The sequence below is a fragment of the Lonchura striata genome, chromosome 5, assembly GCF_046129695.1.
Source record: "Lonchura striata isolate bLonStr1 chromosome 5, bLonStr1.mat, whole genome shotgun sequence".
Classification (NCBI taxonomy): Eukaryota; Metazoa; Chordata; class Aves; order Passeriformes; family Estrildidae; genus Lonchura; species Lonchura striata.
Window position 1 is genome coordinate 57639594 of NC_134607.1, and position 24226 is coordinate 57663819.

At 38.5% G+C, this 24226-nt stretch overlaps 1 protein-coding gene across 1 annotated transcript in view; it reads right to left on the reverse strand.

Annotated features, from left to right (window-relative positions):
- Positions 1 to 2855: 2855 nt before the first annotated feature.
- The window catches only part of GUCY2C (guanylate cyclase 2C), a 43728-nt gene continuing 22357 nt past the window's right edge, over positions 2856 to 24226 (reverse strand). Inside the window, exons 15-27 of the mRNA XM_077783136.1 lie at positions 23859 to 23963; positions 22596 to 22682; positions 18292 to 18424; positions 16384 to 16521; positions 12105 to 12193; positions 11282 to 11373; positions 9572 to 9730; positions 8002 to 8194; positions 7443 to 7617; positions 6421 to 6519; positions 5561 to 5655; positions 4867 to 4943; positions 2856 to 3078 (exon numbers count right to left, since the gene is read on the reverse strand). Of these exons, the coding sequence (XP_077639262.1) occupies positions 2904 to 3078; positions 4867 to 4943; positions 5561 to 5655; positions 6421 to 6519; positions 7443 to 7617; positions 8002 to 8194; positions 9572 to 9730; positions 11282 to 11373; positions 12105 to 12193; positions 16384 to 16521; positions 18292 to 18424; positions 22596 to 22682; positions 23859 to 23963 (1617 nt within the window). The 3' untranslated portion in view covers positions 2856 to 2903. The remainder of the gene's footprint in view (positions 3079 to 4866; positions 4944 to 5560; positions 5656 to 6420; positions 6520 to 7442; positions 7618 to 8001; positions 8195 to 9571; positions 9731 to 11281; positions 11374 to 12104; positions 12194 to 16383; positions 16522 to 18291; positions 18425 to 22595; positions 22683 to 23858; positions 23964 to 24226) is intronic.

The window sequence follows — 24226 nt, forward strand, 5'->3', positions numbered from 1 at the left end:
AGGCGGCGGGACCTTAAGTAAAGTTCCCTCGCTCAGGGCAGGTCCCGCCGCTGCCCCCGCCTCCTCCGGCGCCCGCCCCGGCCGCGGCGCCCCGCGCTGGCGGGGGCCCTGCCGGGGACGGTTGTTCCCCGCGCCGGCCGCCGGGATGTGCCCCGGGAGCGGCGGCAGCTTTCCTACCCCGGTACGGGTTTTTGAGACCCCAAGGACTGGCTGGTGTGTGGGAATCACTCCTGGACGAGGTCTGGCCTCGCAAGGTAGTGAAGGCGGGTCCGCAGGCAGGTGCCTGTGGCGTCCCTGGACTTCCCGAGCGTGATTAACCTTAAAGGGGTGAAGGTTTACCAAGAACGGCCTGCGAAAAGACACGAGAAGAGTTGGGCGATGCCTTGTCAAAATATGAGTTTTGCATCACAGGAAGGGCAGCTTTCAGTCCTGTTGGGACCAGCAACTGCTTTTTGTGTCCCAGCAAAAGAAATGAGGGATAGGACGTTTCCTAGGTTTACGGATAGAGACAACTTTCCTTGGGGTTTTCCTTTGCACCCGTGATTCAGACCGTTGTGAGGCACTGCGTTCTTGTCTCACCCAGTGTTAGGTATTCTGCCATTATCCGAAAAGGGCCATTATTTGGACTTTGTGTTTCAGTAATTGGTTAAGACAGTTTGAATTTGATACCGGTGCCTGTAATAGCCTCATATAACAAGATCACATGCCAACCAGTTCAGACCAAGCCTTGGCCCCAAGCCCTGGATAAGAGCACTGTGTCACTAGGCTTCAGGGATCCTTCCATACCTATCACCGCCTTGTTCTGGGCTACTTTTCACATAGAGAGAAGGAAAAAACAGACTTTCAAACCAGAAACCAGGACTAAAAAAAAAAAAAAAAAAAAAAAATTGTCAATGTTGATTTTATTGTGGTGTGTGGGTAACAGATACATGCAGGGACAGAACCATGTGAAAAAGAAATCTACCAGAGGATGGGTCCATCAACTTATTGCTAAGGTAACATTTCTCTTCACAAAATTATATATTTTTTTTTTTTATCTGAAGAACACTGGAAAGAGAAGGACTGCTGAAAAGTAAGCACTTCTTTTGAAGTAATTTTCTCAATCAATGTCAGCAGACATGCGCTCTAAAATAATTTGTATCTCAGGGGTGTCAAGGAACCCAAAAAACTCTTCTTTAAAAAGAGGAGTTAGGTCACTTGTATCACTTCAAAGATCAGAACCGATCTGCTTGAGGTAATCATAGTGGTCATCTTCAGGCTTGACAAGTCCAGCACTTGTCACTACATTACAGCTACACTTGCTGAGTGTTTCAGCCACAGAAACCAGAATAGCCCAGCAGTGCCCAGTAGTGCAGCAGTCACACCCAGGAACACAGACGCAGAGACAAAGCTTGTGGACTGGCACCATGAGGTAGGAAATAGCAGACTTTTATATTTTTATTGTACTTATACTCTTTTTAATACGTACCAGTTTTAGCACATCAGGGTTTGATTTTTGGGTTTTTTTTATCCTCATCCCAATGAATGTTTCCGTTAGGACACAGAGGATGGTATAGTATTAATGCCAGTTTGAGTTTCAGATCAGTTATATATCATGTGAAAGCTGTGGCTGTTGGGTACACATTTTCTGCTATTTGTATCATATTCTTGAGTGTAGGAATTTAGATTTATTAGGTAAGAGTATAAGCCCTACAGGATCTCATGATTGATTTTTTTCAGTAATCTTTGCACTTCAGATCTATTTACATCTACATTGTTCTTTTAATGTGTGTTTGTTCTTACTAAGCCAGCTTCTCTTAGAAAGAAAAAACAGAGGCAACTGGGTTGCTTTCTTTCAATGTTGTTTAGTTGAGCAAAAATGCTGTTCAAAACTATAAAATAATGATTTTGCAGTTTTATTGTTTGAATACTGACCAATATTTGACAACGGTGAAAGTAGTTCTGCTTTGAATGCCAACAATGGACAAAAGGACCTTGCAAAAGCAGATGTTCTTCACTCACTAGAAGTTATTTCTTCATGTGAATGCTGATTTTCTTTCACATGAAGCCCCTGTGTTTTTGTTGCTTTTTAAAGCTGTTTATTAATACCACTGCCATGGTATCAGTTGAAGAATGAGTCATCTGAGTAAAACCTGCTTGACTGTAAAACTGCATCCAAAAGTTTTGAAAAGGTCTGAGGTTAAGAAATACAGATAATTTTATTTCCTTAATTTCTGTTTCACTTCTGGTTTGGGGGCAGAAGCAGAAGTGGTGAAAAGATATGAAAGTGTCTTGTTTTGCATGAATCAGTTTCATTTTTCAGACCCAGGAGATTCAGCTAAACTTTACAAATCATACTTCTGGAATAATCTCGCAGTGTAAATAACAGAAGTGTTGTCTCTTGAACAAAGTCAGCTTGATTCAAGGAAACTTGTGAAACACAGGAAAACAGCAGAAGAAAAAAATAATACCAACATATCCAGTTTTTACATATGATATATTTAATTATGTTTTCAAATATATTACACCAAATCTTTCTTCAAATAAAAATTACAAATTAAATACAACATCTAAAGATCATGGCAAATTAAAGTTTTGCTGTGAATATTTTCAGAAGTGGATTATTGAACAGGATATCAGAGTTTAAAAAAACCTAACTAAAACAAAACCCCCCACTATTTTCCAGACTCATGTGCAAACATTTTCATTTACCTCAATTTATGCTGCATGTGTCCTAACAAAGTCATACAACAATTTCAATGTTACAGTGAAGAGAGGTTTGATTTACTGATGCAGGTTGGATGGTAAAAAGGATGGAAAAGGTATTTTCTCTTTCCTCTAATTGTGTCTACAAGCCTCCAGCCTCCACATGAAGTTGTCCAGAGAGCTGTTGCAGCTTTTTGAGTCATACTAGACATCCAGTTTTAAACATATGTGGTAAAATTCTCTGTGCTGACCAGTTGCAGGTATTCCAGGGTACCTGATCGCTGGCTACCTACCCGCGAAAGCTCCTGTGCCTTGGATCCTTCATTTTCCCTTTTCTGAAGACTATTGGTTATCATCTCTGCTAAGTCATCATGTAACCGCTGCTGATTCTCCCTAAAATCAACAGGATGGGAAAAAAATTCAGTGATTCACATGTTTTTGGTGATCCTCAGGTCCCTAGAGATTTTTAAACATTTCTATCCCATGTTTATCTTAATGACATTCACACGCTACTGATAAAAAGTGTGGGCAAGACAAATTCCAGTTCTGAATTTAGGAACAGAAGTCAGGCTTTTCATGTGAGTTTTCCAGATAGCATGGATCAGTATCATTGCACAAGAGGTCTGTAGCTGTGTCATTATTGACCTGAAAAAGTCATGATCACTTGCACAAAAAGGAAGACACAGATTCAATCCTAAAATAGTTTGTAGCTCTCAACACCATTACTAGCACCAGGACTTTAAATATTCAACTTCAGGTGGCCTTCAGTAATAGAGTTGCCATTGTTTCAGAAATTTCTTCAGTTTATTTGACTTTTGCTGGAGCACCCCACATATGACAATTTTTAAAGGGCAATCGTATATGACGAAGCAAAAACGAAAACATCACTGTGATCCAGATCAACAGGTACTTTCAATAGTTGAATTCCAGAAGATTGCCAATTCAATAATTATGGTAGTCTCAACAGATCATATTAATTTCAAAAAAGGAGTTCTGAGTTTACAAAAGAGATGTATCAGGACATAATCTTGACAGCATTTTCTGCTCAGCCCAAACTCTTGTACTTTCCATTTTAAAAATAACAAAGCTCATGAGATTCTTTAGCAGATTAAAAATTTGATTATATTTCTGTTTTGCAAATGCCCTGAGAAAACCCTCATATTTCACTTAATCTCCTCTTTTCTCTTAGGGAATAAATGGACAGAGAATTTTATTTGTGCAAAGGACACACTGTAAGACTCAAAACTTAGAGTAGAAGCAAGCTGTAACATTTACTTATGTGTTTCAGGACAAGGGATCCCCATGTATCTGGCAAACACCAATTTGCAATATCATTGCTTCAATTTGTAATGAAACACTGTCATTTTAAAGCAGATGGCAACAAATTCCCACTTAGTGAAGAGCGACTGTACACAGATGTTTAGAGCAGAAAGTGAGGAACTTCCACATTTAGTGAGTTTGCAAGAAATAAAGAGGTACTCATGTCAAAATATACACTAAAAAATGCAACAAGTTATCATGACTTTAATTTTGCATAGTTCTTCACCACTGTTGCTATATTTTATTCAGTTCTAATGCAAAATGATGGCTTGGTTCCAGAACATCAAACTCAATTTTTTTTTTTACTGTTAACTTCTCTAAATGTTAGAAAGTAAGCTCTTGTTTAATTTTTAAAGGCTTTATTCCTGTGCAGTACTAAAGTAACTTTGTCCACCTCTTGTAGCAGAATAGTGCTTGAAATTCTGCAAGTTTCATTCCTCTAACAAATTCCTCCACAAGATTTCACAGGCACAACAGAGCTGCACACCCAGTTGTGGTTATCCTCTTCCTGTAGTGTGACACACAGGTGCCACTAGGACTAAACTTGTGGTGATATTAATGTTTTTCATTTTCCTGTCCATCCCTTACTCTTATCACATCAGCAACTTGTCCGGTAAGTCTTACAACCTTTTCAAGGCAAAGAACCTGCTAAACATTTATATAGACAACTTTCAGCACACACACAGTCCCATGTAATGAATATTTACATGTTTATATGCACATACACTATCAAGCCTCTAGCAACTGAAGGGAAATTTAATGGTATAAAAAAAATCCACAAGTGCTGAGGAGGAATAATAAAGGCTAAAGTGCAAAGAATGGGAATTTCTCCTCCCTCTCCACATAAAAAGAACATCTTACACAGAAGGAGGTGTTGGGAGATTGTATTTCTTGTCCTCAGTACCCGTCAACCAGTAGGTAATTTCTGTTCCTCTGCCCTAAATATATATGACAAAGAAGAGAAAGCACAGTTTTGGGATTAGAATTACTTTCCTGTAGTTAATTTACTTAAATAATACTCTCTTGCACATTGCCATGTTTGCCTTTGCTTATTTTCAGTAACTGATGCTGACAGCAAAGGATTAGAAATTAGATGTGAGAACAAGAAGAATGGGGCAAGATGCAGCTGCACACTCACTTCCTTGTTCCATGACCTGAAACACAAGTCGTGGGAGAAGTGAGCTATGCTGCCTGCCATCAACTCCCAAGGACAGACAAGTAGAATAGATTGAAATTAATGGATTGGTAGATATTGGAGCATTAACAAATTAATACTAGATTCAGCTTCCCTTTCAGCAGATGACTTCACTTTACAATCTTCTGTTCCACATAATATGCTTCATTTATTCTCCACATCTTTATATTGCTTTAATGTATGAATTAGGGAGCTCTTCATTGCCTGCATTGTCTTAACACCACTAGAGACTGTGATACCAGTTTTGATCAGTGATCCTTGTTCCCCAGCTGTTAATTAAGTTCTGGGCTACTCTCAGTTATACAATGCTTTTTATGATTCCTCTTCTCTGTGTTCATGTTTGCACACAGTAAGGGTTACCTTCAAGTACGTTTCTCCTCTCTCTTCATAATGGAATTGGCAGTCTGTTCTTTTCAGGATGTTAATTGTGGAACCACTTACATGAATCCTTAAAGCTAAAAAAATAAAGAGACGATGAAATCTCAGCCTGGAAACATCTCACATACACTAAGCATATGTGAAAACTGGTGCTATAACACAAGGTCCTTCAATTGCTATCATCATAAATCTGAGAGCCAAATTAAATGAGAAGCAATTACACTGCTGTGTGAAAACTCTGACTGCACTACAGAGTGTATCCAGGCAGGAATAGCTGGTACAGCCCTTGATCTGAAATACAGGTGACAATGGTATCTGTAGTAGTTAGATGTCAAAAGGGAAAAGAATAATTGTGAGTGACCTATATAGAGAATGTTCATGTGAAGACACTGGCCAGAAGGAGGAAAGCTGGCTCTTGCCACAGTTCCCTAATGGTGAAGTTGATGACATAATTGTTTCAACTTAAAATAGAGAGTCAGTATATTTACACAACAAAGCTGTATTTCAATTCTAGGTCAAACTAAAATCTATGGTTCATAGAATAAAATTAAATTCCAGACAAATATGTATCATATCTTCCAGAGGAACTCGGGCAATGAACCAGCCTAAAACTCCCTGTTACCAGCACTGAAGCATGAACAGGAAACAACTCTTCATTGCCCAGTGAAGTGCCCACTGTCACTTTGGATAATTAAATAATTGGTAATCAAAACAAACACAGCTTCTTTAAAACTTCTGCAAGCTGATAATATATGGTTCTCAGCTGAAAACAGACACTTCAGTCACAAACTAACCGACAGCTTTTGGTCCTGTTATACTGACAGCTAAAATTAAATCCTTACGCAAGCCTGTGGATTCCATCCGCGAAGCTGTGTTTACTGTATCTCCAAACAAACAGTAACGAGGCATTTTTATTCCAACCACACCAGCTGCACATGGACCTGGAAATGGGAGGCAGAGAGGTAAAAGGGTGAATCAAGAAACTTGATTTATTTGGCAGGTGTCTTATTGCTGCAAAGCAGTGCAGTGCCTGGGGGAACTCTGCATTCCTCACCAATGGCAATACTTTCTACCTCACTTCCCACAGTATCTTGTGGTCTCCCACTACAAACAAAGCCTCGCTCCGTTATTCTTGCATAATCCAATAATATAATAAAAAAAGGACACAGCTGCACAGTGTTAATTGTATTTATGTGGAATTCCTGTGCAGACAAAAAGAAGTACATTTATTAACTGTCAGGTTTGGAAGCAAGAGAAAAATAGAGTAAGCTTCATTATGCAAGTGTGAATAGTAGTGCCTCAAGAAGCTGCCCAGTGCCTCTGTCACTTTCTCTGATGTGTTCCTCCCCTGGCGGCTGGTGTTGATGTGGTTGAGGAATTTCCCAAAGTTGTTGCACTATCTGGAGTTCCCCTTTGACAAAAAAGTGTTTTTATAGATAAATTAAAACATTAAGTCCCACACAGACTCAAAAAAAGTTTTGCCTCCAAAAGCAAAAAATAGAGGCTTGCATTTTTTGCCTAGATAAGCGTAGCTGGCCATGACTGATCTCTGCTTCAGTCAGAGAGAAATAATCTGTGAAGACTTATTTGATACAACTGGTTTAATCACACCAGGAACAGTGCTGTTGCTCATGCTAGCTACTGACTTAGGCTGTCAATTAATGGGTATGGGCTATTTCACTGCAGCAGGAGCAGAACAGTGACTTATTTACTTCTGTTACTCTTCCTCTGAACATTTTTTTCAACCTGATTCTTCATGAGGAGGGCAATTGTGCATGGTGTATTTCCAGACCTTGCACGGGTCTTAATTCTGTGCAAAACCAGGCAACGAAATTGTCAGTGTTGATCTAGCATTACTGTGTACCAGAGTGAATTCCAATGCGAATCCAAACAGGCAGCCCTGGCAGATGTCTCAGTTCAAAAGATCCCATGAAGCTGAGGATGTCCAGAGCCATCATGGAGATGTCCACTGCATGCCGGTTGCCATTCCTCTTTGGTAAACCACTCACCACCATGTAAGCATCACCAATGGTCTCCACCTATGGAAATAAAATCAGAACTCACTATTTCCAGACATAGAAAAGTACATCTTTAGTTAAAAGCAGAAAGATTTTATTAGATCCTCTTGTTCCTGACTAAACATTTCTTCCCCTGAGAACAGGATTTTTTTAGTTTAAGGTAGCTGACATCATTTGGGTATATGAGTGTTTATACCCAGCATTCCAATTAATGAATGTCTGACCACCTGCTGTAGGAAATTTGGTATAAGTAGGCACAGTGAAAGCATATCTAAATGAAGTAATTCTGACCTATTTTTCTCTCTTTTGCTTTGCTTAGAAGGCAGATTCCCAAATCCACTACATCATGCAATTTGATTTGTGTGTCCACTGGTTGTAAATGAGCAGAAGTACAGAGCTAATCACCTTGTAAACATCATGATGGTCAAGAATGTGGTCAAAGTTCTTGTAGATATCGTTGAGCATATCTACCACCTCCATAGGGGTGCTGTATTTGCAGAGCGTGGTGAAGCCAACAATGTCACTGAAGTAGATAGTGACTTCTTCAAACAGCTCTGGCTCTACCAGGCCAGTCTCCTTCAAAGACTTTACTACTGGCCTGTGGAAATAGAGAAGGCAGGAATACAGATGACTAGGGTTTACTATTAAAGGTATATTTTCATGCAACCCAATCGTAGTATTGCTTTCTGTGTAGGAAACATTAAATAGTTTGCCAAAAACTGCCATTGCAATCACATTTTAGATGCCATAATGCCTTTAAGCCAGGGGCCTCAAAGCACTTACTAATGGTAATTAAAGAGGAAACTGCAACACAGGCAACTGAGCTTCTTGGTTAAAGTTGGAAACAGGGATACTGAGTCAAATTTAAAACTGAAATTCTGAACTTCTTGACATGTAGACCTACATTCTACCCCTACAATAAGTAAGAACAGACATATTTTTCTGTTTTCCCAGCACAGAAGTAATTTCATTACAATAATTACATCAACTCATCCTGATTTCAGATGAGGTATCTTAGTCTGGTAATTTATGGAAGAAAAATTCAATACCATGATAGTCAATGTCTATTCAAGAGGGACCTTCTTTTTCTTGCAATTCTAAATCCAGGGAACTATCTGTTCCTAGTGGTTATATTAAAAGAGAAGAACTGAAAGAGACCCAGAAAATTATAGGTTTTGCACAATGCTGTGTTCTATCTACAATGAAATGGTAACAGAGTGGTAGGAACAACAGAGAGTGGAAGGTGACATGAATTCCTTGTTGCACTGTCTATACAGCCAGATCAATCTTGATTTTCCCCAAAACTGGACTGAACACACACTTTATTTTTCTTTTTTTTTTCCCCTTTTTTTTTTCTTTTTTTTTTTTTTTTTTTGTGGTGAGTCATAAAATCAATAACCTGACTACTGAAATACCCTTGAAACTAGTAATGACATACCAGGATAGTTTTACTATTCCAAATATGTGCAATACCAAAATTACTGGTATTGCCAATATTAGAATGTCAATAATACTTTTCCTATAGCATATTCTGAAGAATCCATCTAACCCAGTATGGCCAGGCCAACCTCAGCCCATCTCTTGCATTGCTAAATCCCAGCCTGAAGTTAGATTCCACTCTTCAGCTGAAGACACTCCTTCTAACCAGTAAAGTGCTGGAGCAGAGCAGAGCTCTGTGATGTGGGATTACTGTAGATCTGTGATCCCTGGAAGGCAGTGAAAGAGAGGCTTGTGCTGGAAAGGGGGATCCTGTGCATGAAGAAATGTTGAGCAAGATAATGGATCCCAATACCACCTTGGATTGAAACTCTACCATAGGGTGGAAAACTCAGGGACAGCTGTTTCTTCTTTCTTTCCTCAGAGGATTAGATTAGATTGGAAGAAAATAGAATATAAACATTAATCCCATCCCCTACTCTGCAAAAATCGGGTGTATGTAAATAAAATGCCAGCGAAAATCCTCTTGGCCAGTTACCTTGGAAGTAACATGAAATTAAGCCTATCTGCTCTGTCTCTCTCTGCTTTGTACAGCTCTGTCCTTTCCTCCACCAGGTGTTCCAAGTTCCGTGAGTACAGCTGTAAACGCCGGATCAGGGTATCCATGTAGCTTTCATTGGTCTGGCCATGGAAATTACTGCAAATAACAGAATTACACAGGAGTCAAGAAGAAAGACTGATAGACAGACATTGTTGAGAGAAGCTAAAAGGAGGCTAAAAAGCAGCAGCAGAAAATTTCTCTAGTGTTTGACTTTCCTGTAGTTAAAATGCAAATTGCCTCAAGTGCGTAATTCTTTTGCTTGCTTGGAGGTTTTACATAGATGAATTAAATATCTGTAGTCCACACTTGTCAGTTGTAACTGGTAATTCTTAAAGCACCCTTCAATCACCTAACCCTGCTAATATTGTCAATTCCAGATTACCTTAGGTAACCCAGGAGTATTCATTTATTAAAAGTAACTGAGAAGTTCAGATTCTGAGAGAAAGCTAAAAATAGTAGGCAGAAAATGGCACATAATGTTTAGATGGGGACTTCAGCAGAAGAATTAAGACAATTTGGGGCTGTCTGTTTAGAAGACTGAAGAATACAGTGGAACAATTAACAGCCCCAGGGCTAATTTTATTCACAAAATCCTGCTGACTCAAGCCTACTAACCCCTGGAAGAAGAAGTGTGGTAACATGAGCCACTCAAACCCCTGTTTGTCTGGGCAGCCTGCACTCACCAAAGCAGGCTGAAAGTAATTGAGACCAGTCTGACTGGAAGGGTCAGATTAGTATTGTATCCAACAGGACTTCAAAATCACTCCTACTTTAAACAAATTTTGTATCAGGGATTCATCATCTTAGACCCACCCATATTGCATGTGACAAGAGGCAACCTCTTTGCTTTTGCAGGATGGAGGCTTAGGAGCTGAACCTTTATATTCAGCTGCAGAAAGGTTATTCAGCTGATCCATGGTTATGCATAGTACAGCTGTTCTGCCCATGTAAAGTGCAAAATGGTGCTGTTGGGGTTTGTTGATTGGGAGAGCCTTAAAAACTAGGGAGCAATGTCCCAGGAGAAGTGATTAAAAGCTCAGGGCTTGGTCATTGGAATAATTAATTCAGTCCAAATTCTTCAGGAACAATGAAGCATTGTCCAGGTGAAAGGCCTGTGTAACCCCACAGGGTTTATCCAGCTATGGCCCTTATTATTTTCCCACAACATTTTACAATCAAAGCCCTGTAATTAATACTTCTTGTGAATTACAACTCAGCATTTCTAGTCAGCTTAATTTGGGACCGTCCAAACTTTCAAATCATCATTCAAACATCTATGTGCATTCATTTACTAGAACTGAGATGACATGAGTCACTATCCAACTCTTGACTAGAGACAGGGAGGGAATAACTTGATTGGTTTAAATCCCTAATTATCCAGCTTGCTACTTTCATAATGTACCAATCTGAAGTATGGTGATCATCTCACCCTCGCTCAGCTAGGAAAATACACACAGGTGTATGTATACGTAACATATGCACATGCTCACCTACTTTTCTGCAAAAGAATAAAAGAGGACCAAAGTGAAGACACTAGAATTTTCCACTGACTGAATCATAATCACATCAATTTACATACTTAAAAATATGCGCTTTCTAATAGAGGAGGAGTTTGGAGCATCTTAAAAAAAAGCACCTGCTACTCACCTGAATATTTTAGCCAGAGTACTCTCAATTTTCTTAAAGTCAGGCCTTTTCTCTGGATCTTCCTCCCAGCAGCTTTTCACTAGTGTATATACCTTCAAACAAAAATTTAAGGAAAAGTCTACCTGAGTAATGGATATAGACATAATGGATATAGAGTAGTGCCAAACAGCACTAGTTCATTAGGGAATTTCTGGTTACTCTTGACTAGCAACATATTAAATTGTGTGACTAACTGTCTTGAACCGATGGTTAGAACACTCATTGCAGGCATCTCAGCTCTGTGATGACTAGTGACATGATCTTAACTTGAATTTGCAATACAGAAATGAAAGGCAAGTAAATGGATCCAGTCTTGCAGACTGATGTCAGACACAGTTACTGACATGGTGGTAAATGCTGTGGTAATTATATTTCCAATATCCCATGTTTGGGATTTTTCTGAAACTGGTGATTCAGCCAAAAATAATGGGGATGATTGCTGAATATGTGAATATCTACAATACAGACATTTTCACCCATGCAAGAATCCATGGGGGCTATACCAGTGAAGAAAGGTATACTTGAGGAGCAATTAATCCTATCTCAAGGATATCTAAAATAGGTCAGAAGAGTGGCACCACAAGTGTCTGTTTCTTTGCAGTGAAATAATTTCTGTGACTTGTATTTCAAATTTCTACTAAGAACTATAGAATGCAATTTCTTTCCACAAATTAGGGCATTTGGCATAAAATGCATAGCTTTCATCTTCCCATGATCATAGGTTTTAGTTTGGCCAGGACTTCACTCTTCACCCAGAAAATAGCTTAATTAATTATTAGCTTACTTCCATCTGTTTTTCTCCCACTATTTCCAAGGTCAGGTCTGGTCGGAAAGGCTTTACTCCTTTGCCTCTCTCCACTCTGTAGAGTTTCTCTAGTACATGAAAAAGATCAACGTTTTAGACAAAAAAGCATAAGAAGGACATTTATTGTCTACAACAGTCTATGATGCTACAAGATACTGTACAAACAGAAGTCTTGACAACAGTTCCCTCATTTTGATGTGAATTTCAACTTTGGAGCTTTTCTAAATATATGGCACAAGGCCAAAACAAGTTGGCTTGAAGGTCTCTAAAAGCAAAACAAATAGAATTGTACATAAGTATTTACTGGTCACAGTAGACACAGTTATGGCATCTTCCCAAATGAATGTTGGGAATTATTAGTGTGCCTCTCAGCATGAAGTATAATTATAGTAAAAAACAATGTAAAAAGACCATTGCAACTTGATCAAAAGTGTGGAGACATATGCTGGTCATTAAAACAGTTCAAATCATCCTGCAGATGCTTAACTTCCTTAAAACTAAACTATTAATATAAATGGGTTAAAAGCATTGCATTTGTTAACTCATTTGCTCTCCTCATCATTAAACCCATTCTATGAAAGTTTTTGGACTCTGAACACATCAAAATCAGGCTGCATTTGCACAACTCAATTTAAGCACAGTAAGAGAGAGATAAAGATTTGCCTTTGTCTTTCTCCTGCAGACTTCAAGAATTACAGGGAAGGGAGGTGTTTAAAAAAGAGAAGTAATTTTTTATCTCTAAAGGGAAATTGAAAGGGATATGTGAATCAGAACAGATTATTTATATTAATATCTGATTATATTTGGGATATAATTTTACTGAAGGAAGAATATAATGAAGATTTGTAATTACACTGGTCAAGGGCAGCTACAGATGCCTAAACATCCCCAGTGTGCATGATCACCTCAAAATGATATAACAGCCTCCAACTTTTAGGTACAGAAATTACAGACTAGAGAAGGAGCAGGAAACTTGAGTGGAGAAACTGCTGTGAAGTCTTCTGTTGGCTAAGAAACAAGAAAATCTGTGTAGGGTTCATGTATGCAGGAGGAATGTGCTGGATTTCTATGCTTGGACACACACCTGAGCGAGGAAGTAACAGCACCTATTAGCAATACTGCAATTAGTCAGTGACAGAAAGTAGTGGAACAAGGAGGCAGCTTAATTGAGCGTTGGTACGTGGCAAAATTTCACAGTCTTGAGCAGTGAATGAGGTGTTTCTGCAGAAGAGTGGAGTAACCAGATGGGGAACAGCTTCTTGCAGAGATGTCAGTGAAGAGGACTATGACCTACTTACTTCTATACATTAGAAATCCGGTTCTGTGTACCTGTCATGGGACTTCTTCTCTCTCATTAGCAGCAGTATTATTGTACATTAAGTTGATTGATACATATTTTCATGTTCAGAAAATGGGCTCACTGAGTAACTGAAAGAAGATTTTAATTTTTCTAAGTTGGTGGATGAAGCCTAGGTATGGGGTTTTTTAAATGTGTCTTTTAAAGTCTGAACATGGTCTTTGCTGCTGTCATTTAAGCCTGGAGAAGCAGTTATATCAGTTATCCTGAAATATCAATATCATGTCTTCTAATTTGCAAACTTCTGATAGCCTAGCCATTGAAATAGTTTCTCTCGTGACTTAAAAACCAAATGAATCTAACATACAATACGGACATTTCTTCGTCCACTACCACTAACTCTAATTTGGTACTTTTTCCCCTCTTTTTATCTTGGACATTTGTCACCTCAAGGTTAAGCTACTGTCTTCCAAAGTTAGATGATGCCACAAGCAAAATGCAGAAGTGTTTGAATAAGCATGGTTCACTGTCTTGCTCATCTTGGCTAATGAATTAACCAGACATTTAAATGAGGAGGCACTTCAGCAATACATAATAAAACTAATTCCTTTCTGTTACATGAAATTTGATGAACTGATGAACACATTTTACTCAACTTTCATAACCAAAAGTCAAGAACAATACCAGAAGCCATTAGACCAGCAATATGTATCTCAGACATCTAATAATGCTTTTATGAAAAAAAGGTTTTGTGGAGAAAACAATCCTCTCAGTGAATGGAAAATGTAAAATTTCATCCGAAATTTACACAGCATATTATTTTTTTAAGTTACAGTGGACCTAGACTTAACAAAGAGATTTCACACCTAGTAAATTTATTGTAGTCTTACCTCATGTGCTAATATATAACCATCTCCAGCAACATCACTTAAGTGCTGTTAGGTACCTTGCTTACGTGCTACAAAATCTTTAAATTCTATGGATTACCCTCTTGCTGTTAATCTTTCAAGACAAGATTACTCTCTTGAAAGAGACAGTCTTTCCAAAAGGACAGAATACAGCATTAAGATACAGGTCAAAGATAAAACAAGGAGCCAGGTTCTGGCTATGACAGCCAGGGCCAAAGACAGAGCAGTGAGGATGCCACCACATCTCAGAAAAGCAAAGAAACACTATGTCTGAGGCTAACTTAATGCCATTAACACAACACAGAAAGACTGCAAATGCTCAACAAGCCATTAAAAGAATGTAGTTTGCTATGGATTTGCTTTACAAGTCAAAATGTGCAAGGTAGGGCATTACACTTTCTCCATGTTGGCACTATTTGTAAAATTCTTGCATTCATAAGAATTGTGCCAGCCACTTCCCAAGAAATAGGAATAGAAAGGCTTTATTTTCTCTATCTTTAATTAAGCATGGAATACTGAAAAGTTTGGTTTAAGGAGAACAGCCATTTCTAATCTCCATTAGATCTACATTTATATTATAGAGTTGGTAATGTCAAAAACTGAGTTTCCCCAAATATGAACACAGATTTGTTATAATGTAGGGTAATGAACATGCCCCAGAAATTATTCTCAAATGTGATTCAGTAAAAGGGCTATTAGTCTGTCGAGCTGCTGCTCTGCATGTTTTAACAAATGTGAGGCAGATCTAAAAGAATGACTCAGAGGTAAAGGCTATGTCTAAATTTGTTGTTAGTAACTGTTGTTAGTCACTAGGAAAATCCCAAACCCACACATTTCTCTGGCAGTTTTAGGATATCATAATGCCTGGATTCTGGGTATTGGGCTGGATAGGGTGAATATTGTGCCAGTTTTAGCTAGGGTAGTTAATTTCTTCTCAGAAACTGTTAGCATGTTGTATTTTTATTTTGGAATAAGAATGGTAACACACTGATCTTTTGGTATTTTGCTAAGCTGTATTTATCCTAAATCAAGGACCATTTTTTTAAACTTGTTTCAGGTCCAGTGAGGAGCTACACTAAAGAAACTAGGAGACAGCATAGATGGGACAGGTGACCCAGACTAACCAAAGGGATATTCCACACCAAAGAACATCACACCTGGCATATAAACTGGGGGAATTTACCTGGAAGGGAGGATTATCTGTGTTCAGGAAGGGGAGTCTGGTATCAGTCACCAGGTACTGAGCAATTTCATTGTTCATCACTTGTTTTTCCCTTTTTATTATCATTAGTACTATAATTTATCATCAGTATTGTATTTTACCTTATTTTCAGTTATTTAACTGTTCTTATCTCAACATATAAGTTTTACTTTGATTCTCCTCCTGATTCCACCAAGGGGAAGGACAGTAGAGAGTGGGGGTTGAGCAAGCAGCTGCATGGTACTTAATTCCAAGCTGGGCTTAAAACCACAAAAGCTACTCAAAAACAATGTCACAAAATGCACAATACAGGGTTTAATAGATGCACTACGGGAGAAGATGATTTTTCTGACTGAAGTTAAATTGCTAAAGTTAATTATAACCAGCTTGAATGAAGTCTGAATTGCCAGTTTTTAAATTCCAACTGTTCTTGTGTCATGCAGCTGAGTTTTTGTTTTTCTGTGTTGACAATGCTGATTTATGCTGCCTAAAATAAATGGCATATTACATGTTGTTTACAAGTCAAAATAGAAAAATCTTTGAGGCCTTTAAATGTTACAGTAAGTCTGGACAGCACTGTATAATGTTAACTTCTGTAATGCTGTGCTCCAGGTGAGAAGGGAAGAGAAAGGCCAAGAAAACTCAATGCAAACTTTATTTACAGAAGAAATAGGGACACTTGTCCCCACAGTGAGATCCTTCAAAAAGGTTCTTCATTCACCACACAGAGAAAGGAGCAGCTGTTCAAACAGTTATCAGAGACAGTACCTTTCATAAAATAAGGAGAATAGGCCAGTTACAGCTACAACCATCCCAGAAGGGATGAAATAGAGGAGAAATCTGTGGAATTACCTCTGTTGTCCCAGCAGTGTTTGGTGTAGAACGTTTCTCTGCGTAGGATGATTTCTTGGGCAATGATCCCATAGCCATATACATCACCCTTCTGAGATACATCAGCATGCCGGAGATGCTCAGGAGCTGTCCACAGGTCTGAAGATACAGATGCAATGTGGGATGATGTAAAGGAGAAAGGAGAGAAGTAATTGCAAAAAGGGTGGTGCTTCTCAGACCATCCGCTGTCTATAATGATGTTTCTTTTACTCTTTTCATATCCAATCCAGAGCTCATTGGTATTTCCTACTTTAGCATTTTTATAGAGAAGCTGACATCAATATACGTTAGATAAACCTCTGATATAGTTTTTAATTTTCTGGGATTTGTTGACCCTGCTACTTTCCATTGTAGTTGCAGACTCTTCCACCTTCAGAAAAGTTATGTTTATTGGCAATGAACTTGCTTTTCTTAGCTACGTTTCAAAGGCTTCTTAGAAATAGCCTATGTATCTGGATCAGACCAAGGAATGCCAGTGCTATACTAAAAAAACCCTGAGCCACAGATATTGAGCTAGGAGATGCAAGGAGTTTTATACACAGTGTCTGATAAGAAGATTGCAATATTTCCCAATGACCTTGATGTCATGAAGCTGATGAAATAATTTTCAAGTTCTTTTGAGCCTGACATAATATTACCTGCTCCTAACTACTTGCTTTCTACAGAAATTATTAATCTGTATTTCTAGTACAATGAGCACCATTGTACCTCAAAACCAGAATGCTGCCATGGTACAACAGCTGTGACATGCTGGTGACATACCATAACAGAGACCTGAACACAGTGACCCTGAAGACAGTGTTATGATATTAGGCTGTAACATCCAGCTACAATGAATCTGTGGATCTCTTGTGAAACACTGAGTTTTCATCAAGGACATATGCTGAGAAATTTTGAGTCTGCTTACAAGCAATAAAATAAGAGAAATACATGACAATGTAGTAGTAGTAGTAGTAGTAATAATAATAATAATAATAATAATTTTAAATTTGTAAAATGAAGAATGAATAGAACATTTATGTTCAGTGAGCTTTTCCTCATTCTTTTTTATGTTCTTATTGCTACTCTTCAGTATGTTTGTGTCTTAATGTATAAAAAGTTTCTTCAAACTGGTTGCAACCAGTTTCTTTTCAGGTCATATGCTGCAGTTATAGGACAGTGCTGAGCTTATTATACCCCAAACACTACTCTATAGAGTCATATGAAATAATTTCAGACGGGCTCATCTTTTTATTCCAGATCAAGTAAGAAGGAAAAGATGAGTAGAAAGGAGTGTTCTATTTTACATAAATATTTTATTAATGTGAGGTGAATAGCAAATGTAGAGAAAAGCTATTAATATTATTTCAATCTGGTTGAGCATATATTATGAAATTTCTAACTAAGGGATAAGAAACAGAGTTCTCATTGCATATCAATATGGCTTTTTTCAATGATTATCAAAGTCATGTATGTTACTGTTTTAAATTATATTACAGAGCACTGTGGTAACACATATCTAATCAATTACAAGATTTATGGTAAATTAACTAATTTTTTTCTTTTCAGCAGTACTACTGCTGAAAAGAGCTGTCTGCATGAAGGAATTGGATACTGAAAATGTTTCTTACATCTCAACCACAAGGAAATCTCTGTATCTAAACTAAAAGCTGAATATTCATCTTTCCTTCGTTCTCACACTGCCTGCTAGTAATTCTTCCATTGTGTTATTGAAGTTAAAAGGATATAATTGCTGCTATAATATGAATCAAAGTTGCATTGTTTTGTACTGTGTACAAGATGTAATTAGACCCTACTGGTCTATGAAGATAAGAAAATTCCATTGGGTTGGAAACAGTGAAGGAGAGTCCAGTTGGGCATTTTTTTTACCTTTCCTTGGAGGCAGAATTGAATTACAGCCAAAATCAGTGATCTTCACAACCATGCGATTGTCTACTACACAGTTTGTGGATTTGAGTCGACCATGGACTTCAGTTTTGCTTGAGTGCAGGTAAGACATCCCCTGTGGTTGAGAATAAAAGAGACAGAAAGCACAATGACTTCAGTTTTGCTTGAGTGCAGGTAAGACATCCCCTGTGGTTGAGAATAAAAGAGACAGAAAACACAATGACATAGGAGACACTCAGATGTTACCGGACTCAAACAAGAACGTGAATATTAGCTGTGCAAGTAATTAGATGGACTTCATCTGCAATGGATATGCATAAATCACAATTCCCTGTCATATTATTATTTTACAAAGGAGACTTTCCAAGGTCTTAGGAACAGTCAATATTAAAAAATGAGGAAGTGGGTGATGTCATGGGAGGCCATTCTTACTCTTAGTTAACAACAATCTGACATAGCATCTTGGTTTTGTCAATATTGGAACAATATTTCCTTAAGTAATTAAGGAAATTTATTTCTTCCCACAAAATTTTTCATTTCACTTGCAATAAATGTTTTTTGGTAAATTTAATATAGATTTATTGGAATGTCACACAAAGAAGTGCTTCCAATTACACTTTCATCCAACAGACACAAGAAGTGTGAGAGGAATTGCTCTTTATGTCTGTATTGTCTTTGAAGATTACCATACACCAGAAATGTTTTCTGAAACATTGCAGCAGATCCTCTAACTGCAAAGCAGAGGGCTCCAGAGCAGTCAATGCAGAGAGTGTCAGATGATGCATTAGGGGTTAGATCAGACAGAGGATCAGACTAGACAGACATAAAGGTCTCTGCTGACCTGACTGTTTATGGTTTTCTCTGTAGAAGACAATACATGCCAGCTGTCAATGAGCAAAACTTGAAGCAAGCATGAGGCCTGGCCAATGCAGTTTCGTCTTTATTTCCTGAGATTCAGACTCCTGACTCAGAACACACAGAGGCATACAGAGGTGTGTATCTTGCCCCTTTTTACTCATTGCCTGTAAATTATCTGATCTAGTCTAAGACACTCAAATACGGTGCAATACATGAGAAGGGCCTAGCACTGAGGCACAGCAGGAAAAGAACATTATTAAGTGGGTGTCAACTGAAGAAGGGAGTAGTTATGCTAATTTGTACCCTCTTTCTATTATTTATTCTGTTTCATCTCACTCTTCTGAACAACTTAAACTCACACCTACTTATAACCTACTGCTGGTTGTTCTTCTTCCTATAGTCCTCTTTTCTTCGTGCTTGGTATATGAAGTGCAACCTCTATATCCTGTGGATGCTAGAACATATATGTCATATCTGTTCACTTTCTTCTCTGAATGATCTTCCACTTAGGCTCCTACATGTATAGCTCATCCTTTTGTATAACTGGTAGATAGAATCTCATCAGGGTTACCATGGCTCATGTGGTCATGATACACTGTATGAATTGTTGTGTTTTCTTTTCAAATACGGGGTTACTCATAATTGGGAATGGATCAGCAAATGCTACAAGAGATCACTGAGATACAAGCTGAGTTTTGGGCAGAGCAGATATATGTTTGAGACACAAGCAGCCTGCAAAAGATGCAGTCTCTGGAGAATGTTGTTGGACTGGTTATCCTGGACCTATCTAGACCATGCCAAATTTACAAAGATTGTGTGCACACTATACCAAGGAACACACTTCTTGATTAAGCAGCCTTTTAGCATTCAGCCCTGATGACACTACCCAGATGTTTTGCCTGATTTAGGCCCTGTTTCCTCTAGCAACTCCTTCTTACAGCTCCTGCTTTCATTAGCCACAAAATATTCCCATTACTGCAGCAGAATTCTCAATTAGTATCAGCATCAAATGACAGGCAGAGGTAATTTAGATTTCCTTACCCCAAGGCTTTCTTGTTAACAATTCTGGAGGCAAAGGTCTTGTAAATGTACCTGATAAAATTTCCCTCTTTCCTCCCCACTATCCTATGCACCTACCTGAAAACATAGAACTTACTAAAAACGCACAATGTGATTTTCAAAATTTATAATGACTTTCAGTACAATAGTTCCAAATATTTGTGCATTCTTGTAACCTTTGCTCTGGAGCTCTGCAGCTTTAGTTCCTACTGACAAACCTTTTCCTGGCACAATGCAAGAATATTACAACCCCTTGCACAATATCCTACAGCAGTCACTTATTTAATAAACAGTATTGCAACAACAGTGTATGCACTAATAACTACAAGGCTTGATTACTGCAATTCCCTCTCAGTGACCTTTCATCAGAACTCTTTTGTCACATGGCCAAATCCATGTAGTTACGAGGTGGTCCCATCAATCCAAGAGGCAGCTACAATAGCAAAAAGGAAAGAAAAAAATGGAGGGTCGGGAAGTGAACAGAGAATATTTAGGGTTTCCTCTTTGGCCACCCCACCTTCTCTGTTGAACTAGAGACTGCTCCAAGAATAGTCATCACTTGGCTGTTTGCTCTAGGGAATACAGGTGACCCAACCTTTGTTCAGAAACAGATGCAGCAGCTTCTTGTGAAAGCATAGTACAAAGAGTGTTTGGGCCATGGTAAAAACAGAGTTTATGAAAGTGGTGGTGTGGAAAGGGAGAAGCATCTTCAAAAGGAAGGCAAAGGAACTGCTACACCTGGTCATAAGTATTTTTATAGCCTGGAGAGCTGCAGCTGGACTTGAAAGGATAGATACTGAGATGAGAGGAACTGGAGTTGAGAAGCCATGAAATTACTTCTTTAAAAAGAGAAGCCATTCAAGTAAATATGGACAGGGTGCTTGAAGGTTTAGAAGATAGGGTTTGGAAAAAGCAATGCTAGAATTTCATGGAAATGTGTAGGTCCCAGAAGCTTCAGCATAGTATCAAGTCAAGGAATAGGAGAGGTTGTCAGATCATCCAAACGACAGTAATTTTCCTGATGTTCCTAGGTACGTATACGTTTTCATGAAGAGTTTGTGAACCATCTCTACTGACACAGCTAATAATGCTCAGGAGCCATGCCATGGATGCTATGTGCCAATCCATCCTCAGTTGCCATGTCCCCTTTACCAATGGTGCAGCAAATTACTGGCTGTGCAGTCTCAGTATGAATGCAGTCATTGGGCATTTGGTCACTCCCTTCAGAGGGACTGGGATTTCTCTTTCCTCATAAAAGGAGACAGCACTAATCATTATTTTCTAAGGAAACATCTGAAGGTGATCTGAAGGTGTAAAGGGTTAAAAAATACCCTGGGTTTTGAGGAGGAAGGGAAACTCCTCAGTTGCTATTTTAAATGAAATTAACTGAACATTAACTGAACTTGAAATCATTAACAAGGCCAACAAACTATGACAATTTGGATTAAGGGGGCTCTAATAAAGCACAAGATTTTCAATATCTCTTTAGAACAGACACAGTGGAGTCATTCATTGTGAAGACCAAATCTGAACTGGTGCATATAGGGAAACAGGAGGACCATCCAACTGCAAACCACCAATAGGAAGAGGAGAGCAGCTGAGCACTAGCAAAAAGACAGAGGGGATTCTCAACACTGTCTGTAGAGGTATAATGAATTATTATACCAGTAAATTACAAAAGGTCCTTACCTACTAGCTAAACAGTTATAAGTCTCTAATGAAGAAGTTCCAGAATTTCCTTTACTGTGCATATTCATTTTTCCTACCACAAGGATCTAAAAAGCAAAGATCTGTTGAAAGCTACTGAAAATCAGCCTTGGTTTATGTACAAGATTAATTTTTTTCCCCTCTCAAACTGCTTGAAATGAATAGCTGTAGTGAGAAATGAGTGTGTCTCACGCTAGTGAGAAAATCAGGATGGTACATAAACAGTTTGTTTAGAAAAAGTTGATCCCCTCTCTGGATATATATTAGAATATTTCTATGACTTGAAAAAATACAGTTTTGCTCTGTAAGCTTTACCTGAGGCGACAAAGCAGTGTGTTTTGCAGAGCTTATGACTGCATAAGCCCTACTTATCAGAGCCACTGGTCAGCAGATTGTAACTCTCTGATCTTTGGTCCACATTTCTTTGGGGTATAGTTCATTTGTTTATTTATAAGTAGCCCCAGGCCAGTTCTGGCCCCTATTTCCTCCTGCAGTCTGAAAGCCACTGGCTTCTCCTGCCTTGGATATCTGTCCCCAGAGGAGAGCAGACTGGAAGGGCATACAGCTCTAGGATAGAAGACCTTGAGAGCTGTGAGCCTCAGAGGATCAGTTTTGCAGGCAGGACAGGTTGATTTACATTGCACTGTCAGCAGTTCACTTACCTTGGCAATATCATACATGACGGAGATTTTAAATTCCCAGTCCATGAATGTGCCATCAGGGTAGGATATTTTATCATTTAAAACATCCTGTCAAGAAAATAAAAGTTTTTCAGGGAAAAAGCAGAAGATGAGATATGGGTATACAAATTACATGCCTTTCAAACAGCAACTTTGTTTTTTGTAGAGAGTACATGCACTAGAACAGAAGTTGACTTTAAAAATAGGGAATATTAAATATATATTAAGTTTACACAGAGCTAGAAAAGTGGGGACTACAGAAGAGTTTCTGCAATTAAAAATAGATTGTGAAGTTGATTTTCAAAACAAATTTTTAATAACACAAAATAGCTGAGAAACAAATGGTCAAGTTGTGCAAGAGGAAAGGAGGGGATTTGCCATGTTTTATGCTCACAGTCCATTTCCTACCAATTTGCTCCTAGCCTTACAAGTTCAAAGTAAACTGTTGTTTTATCTTTGCCTGACAGTCATTTACAGTTCTTTCAGCCACAATGACATCCATTGATAAAGGTAAACTTCCATGAGTATGCCAGTTTACCAGAAAATAACTTAGAGAACAATTATTTTGCTGCCTTGCTGTGAGTTTGTTCCAGAAACCAGTGCTACTCATGATAGTCTTTGTATGATCAAGAGACAATATATGCCCTCAGAAGAGCTGATGATTATCACTTCATGATTAGCACTGAAATAATATTGGTAGCAACAAACTATAAATCTTTCCATCAAAAGGTTGATGCTGCAACTTTTGCCAGCATCAATTTACTATTTCTTTTTATAAACAAAAATTGTGTTGTTTTCCCTTATAATGCAGATTTTGCCATTTTCCTCCAATACTAATATAGAATATATTATTTTTTCTGTCCTTGCAAACTCTGTGGTACACAAAAACATCAACAGAGACAACAGCTACAGATTGGGAAATGAAGAAAAAGTTATATCCTATATGCTTCCAATAGGGGACACAATACAAATACAGTCTGTTACTGTGGCCTGGGCCTTTACTTTTCTTTGGCTCCCCCACACCTCATCCTCTTGCTGCTGAGAAGCTTCAAAGTGACACAGCAGAACCTGGGCAGGGATGGAGAGGGCCAAGCAAGAGAGAGGAAACTTAGATTCAGAAACCTGCCACCTCTTGCTCAGTCCATGGCTGCTGCATGAGGGTCAAAGACACAGAGGTGGGGATTTCTTTTCTTACTTTGAAATTTGCTAATTTGGGGATAGAAAGAGACCCTTAAAATCCTTTACCCGCAGAGAACCTCTTTCGCAGTATTCAATCACGCCAAAGATCATGGTGTCTATCTTCACAGTGCCATAGAACTTGGTCAGGTTGTAATAATCAATCTGTAGGAGCTGGAGCAGAGACATTTAATCTGTTTTTAAAAGCAGTCATTTTTAGTATGGAAACATAGGACATGGATATTTGTGTGACATGGCTTTTTATCTCAGGCCCTGATAAAATGTATGAGTTTCCCTTAAACCAGAGTGTACTAAGGCACTGAGTGAAGTACTTGAAGACATTTGTCATTCCAGAATCTTCTGGACTGGGGAGATAAGAGTGGCTGCTGTTGGATACTGCAAGTAAATTCCAGAGCCCACTGCAGTATCTATTATTG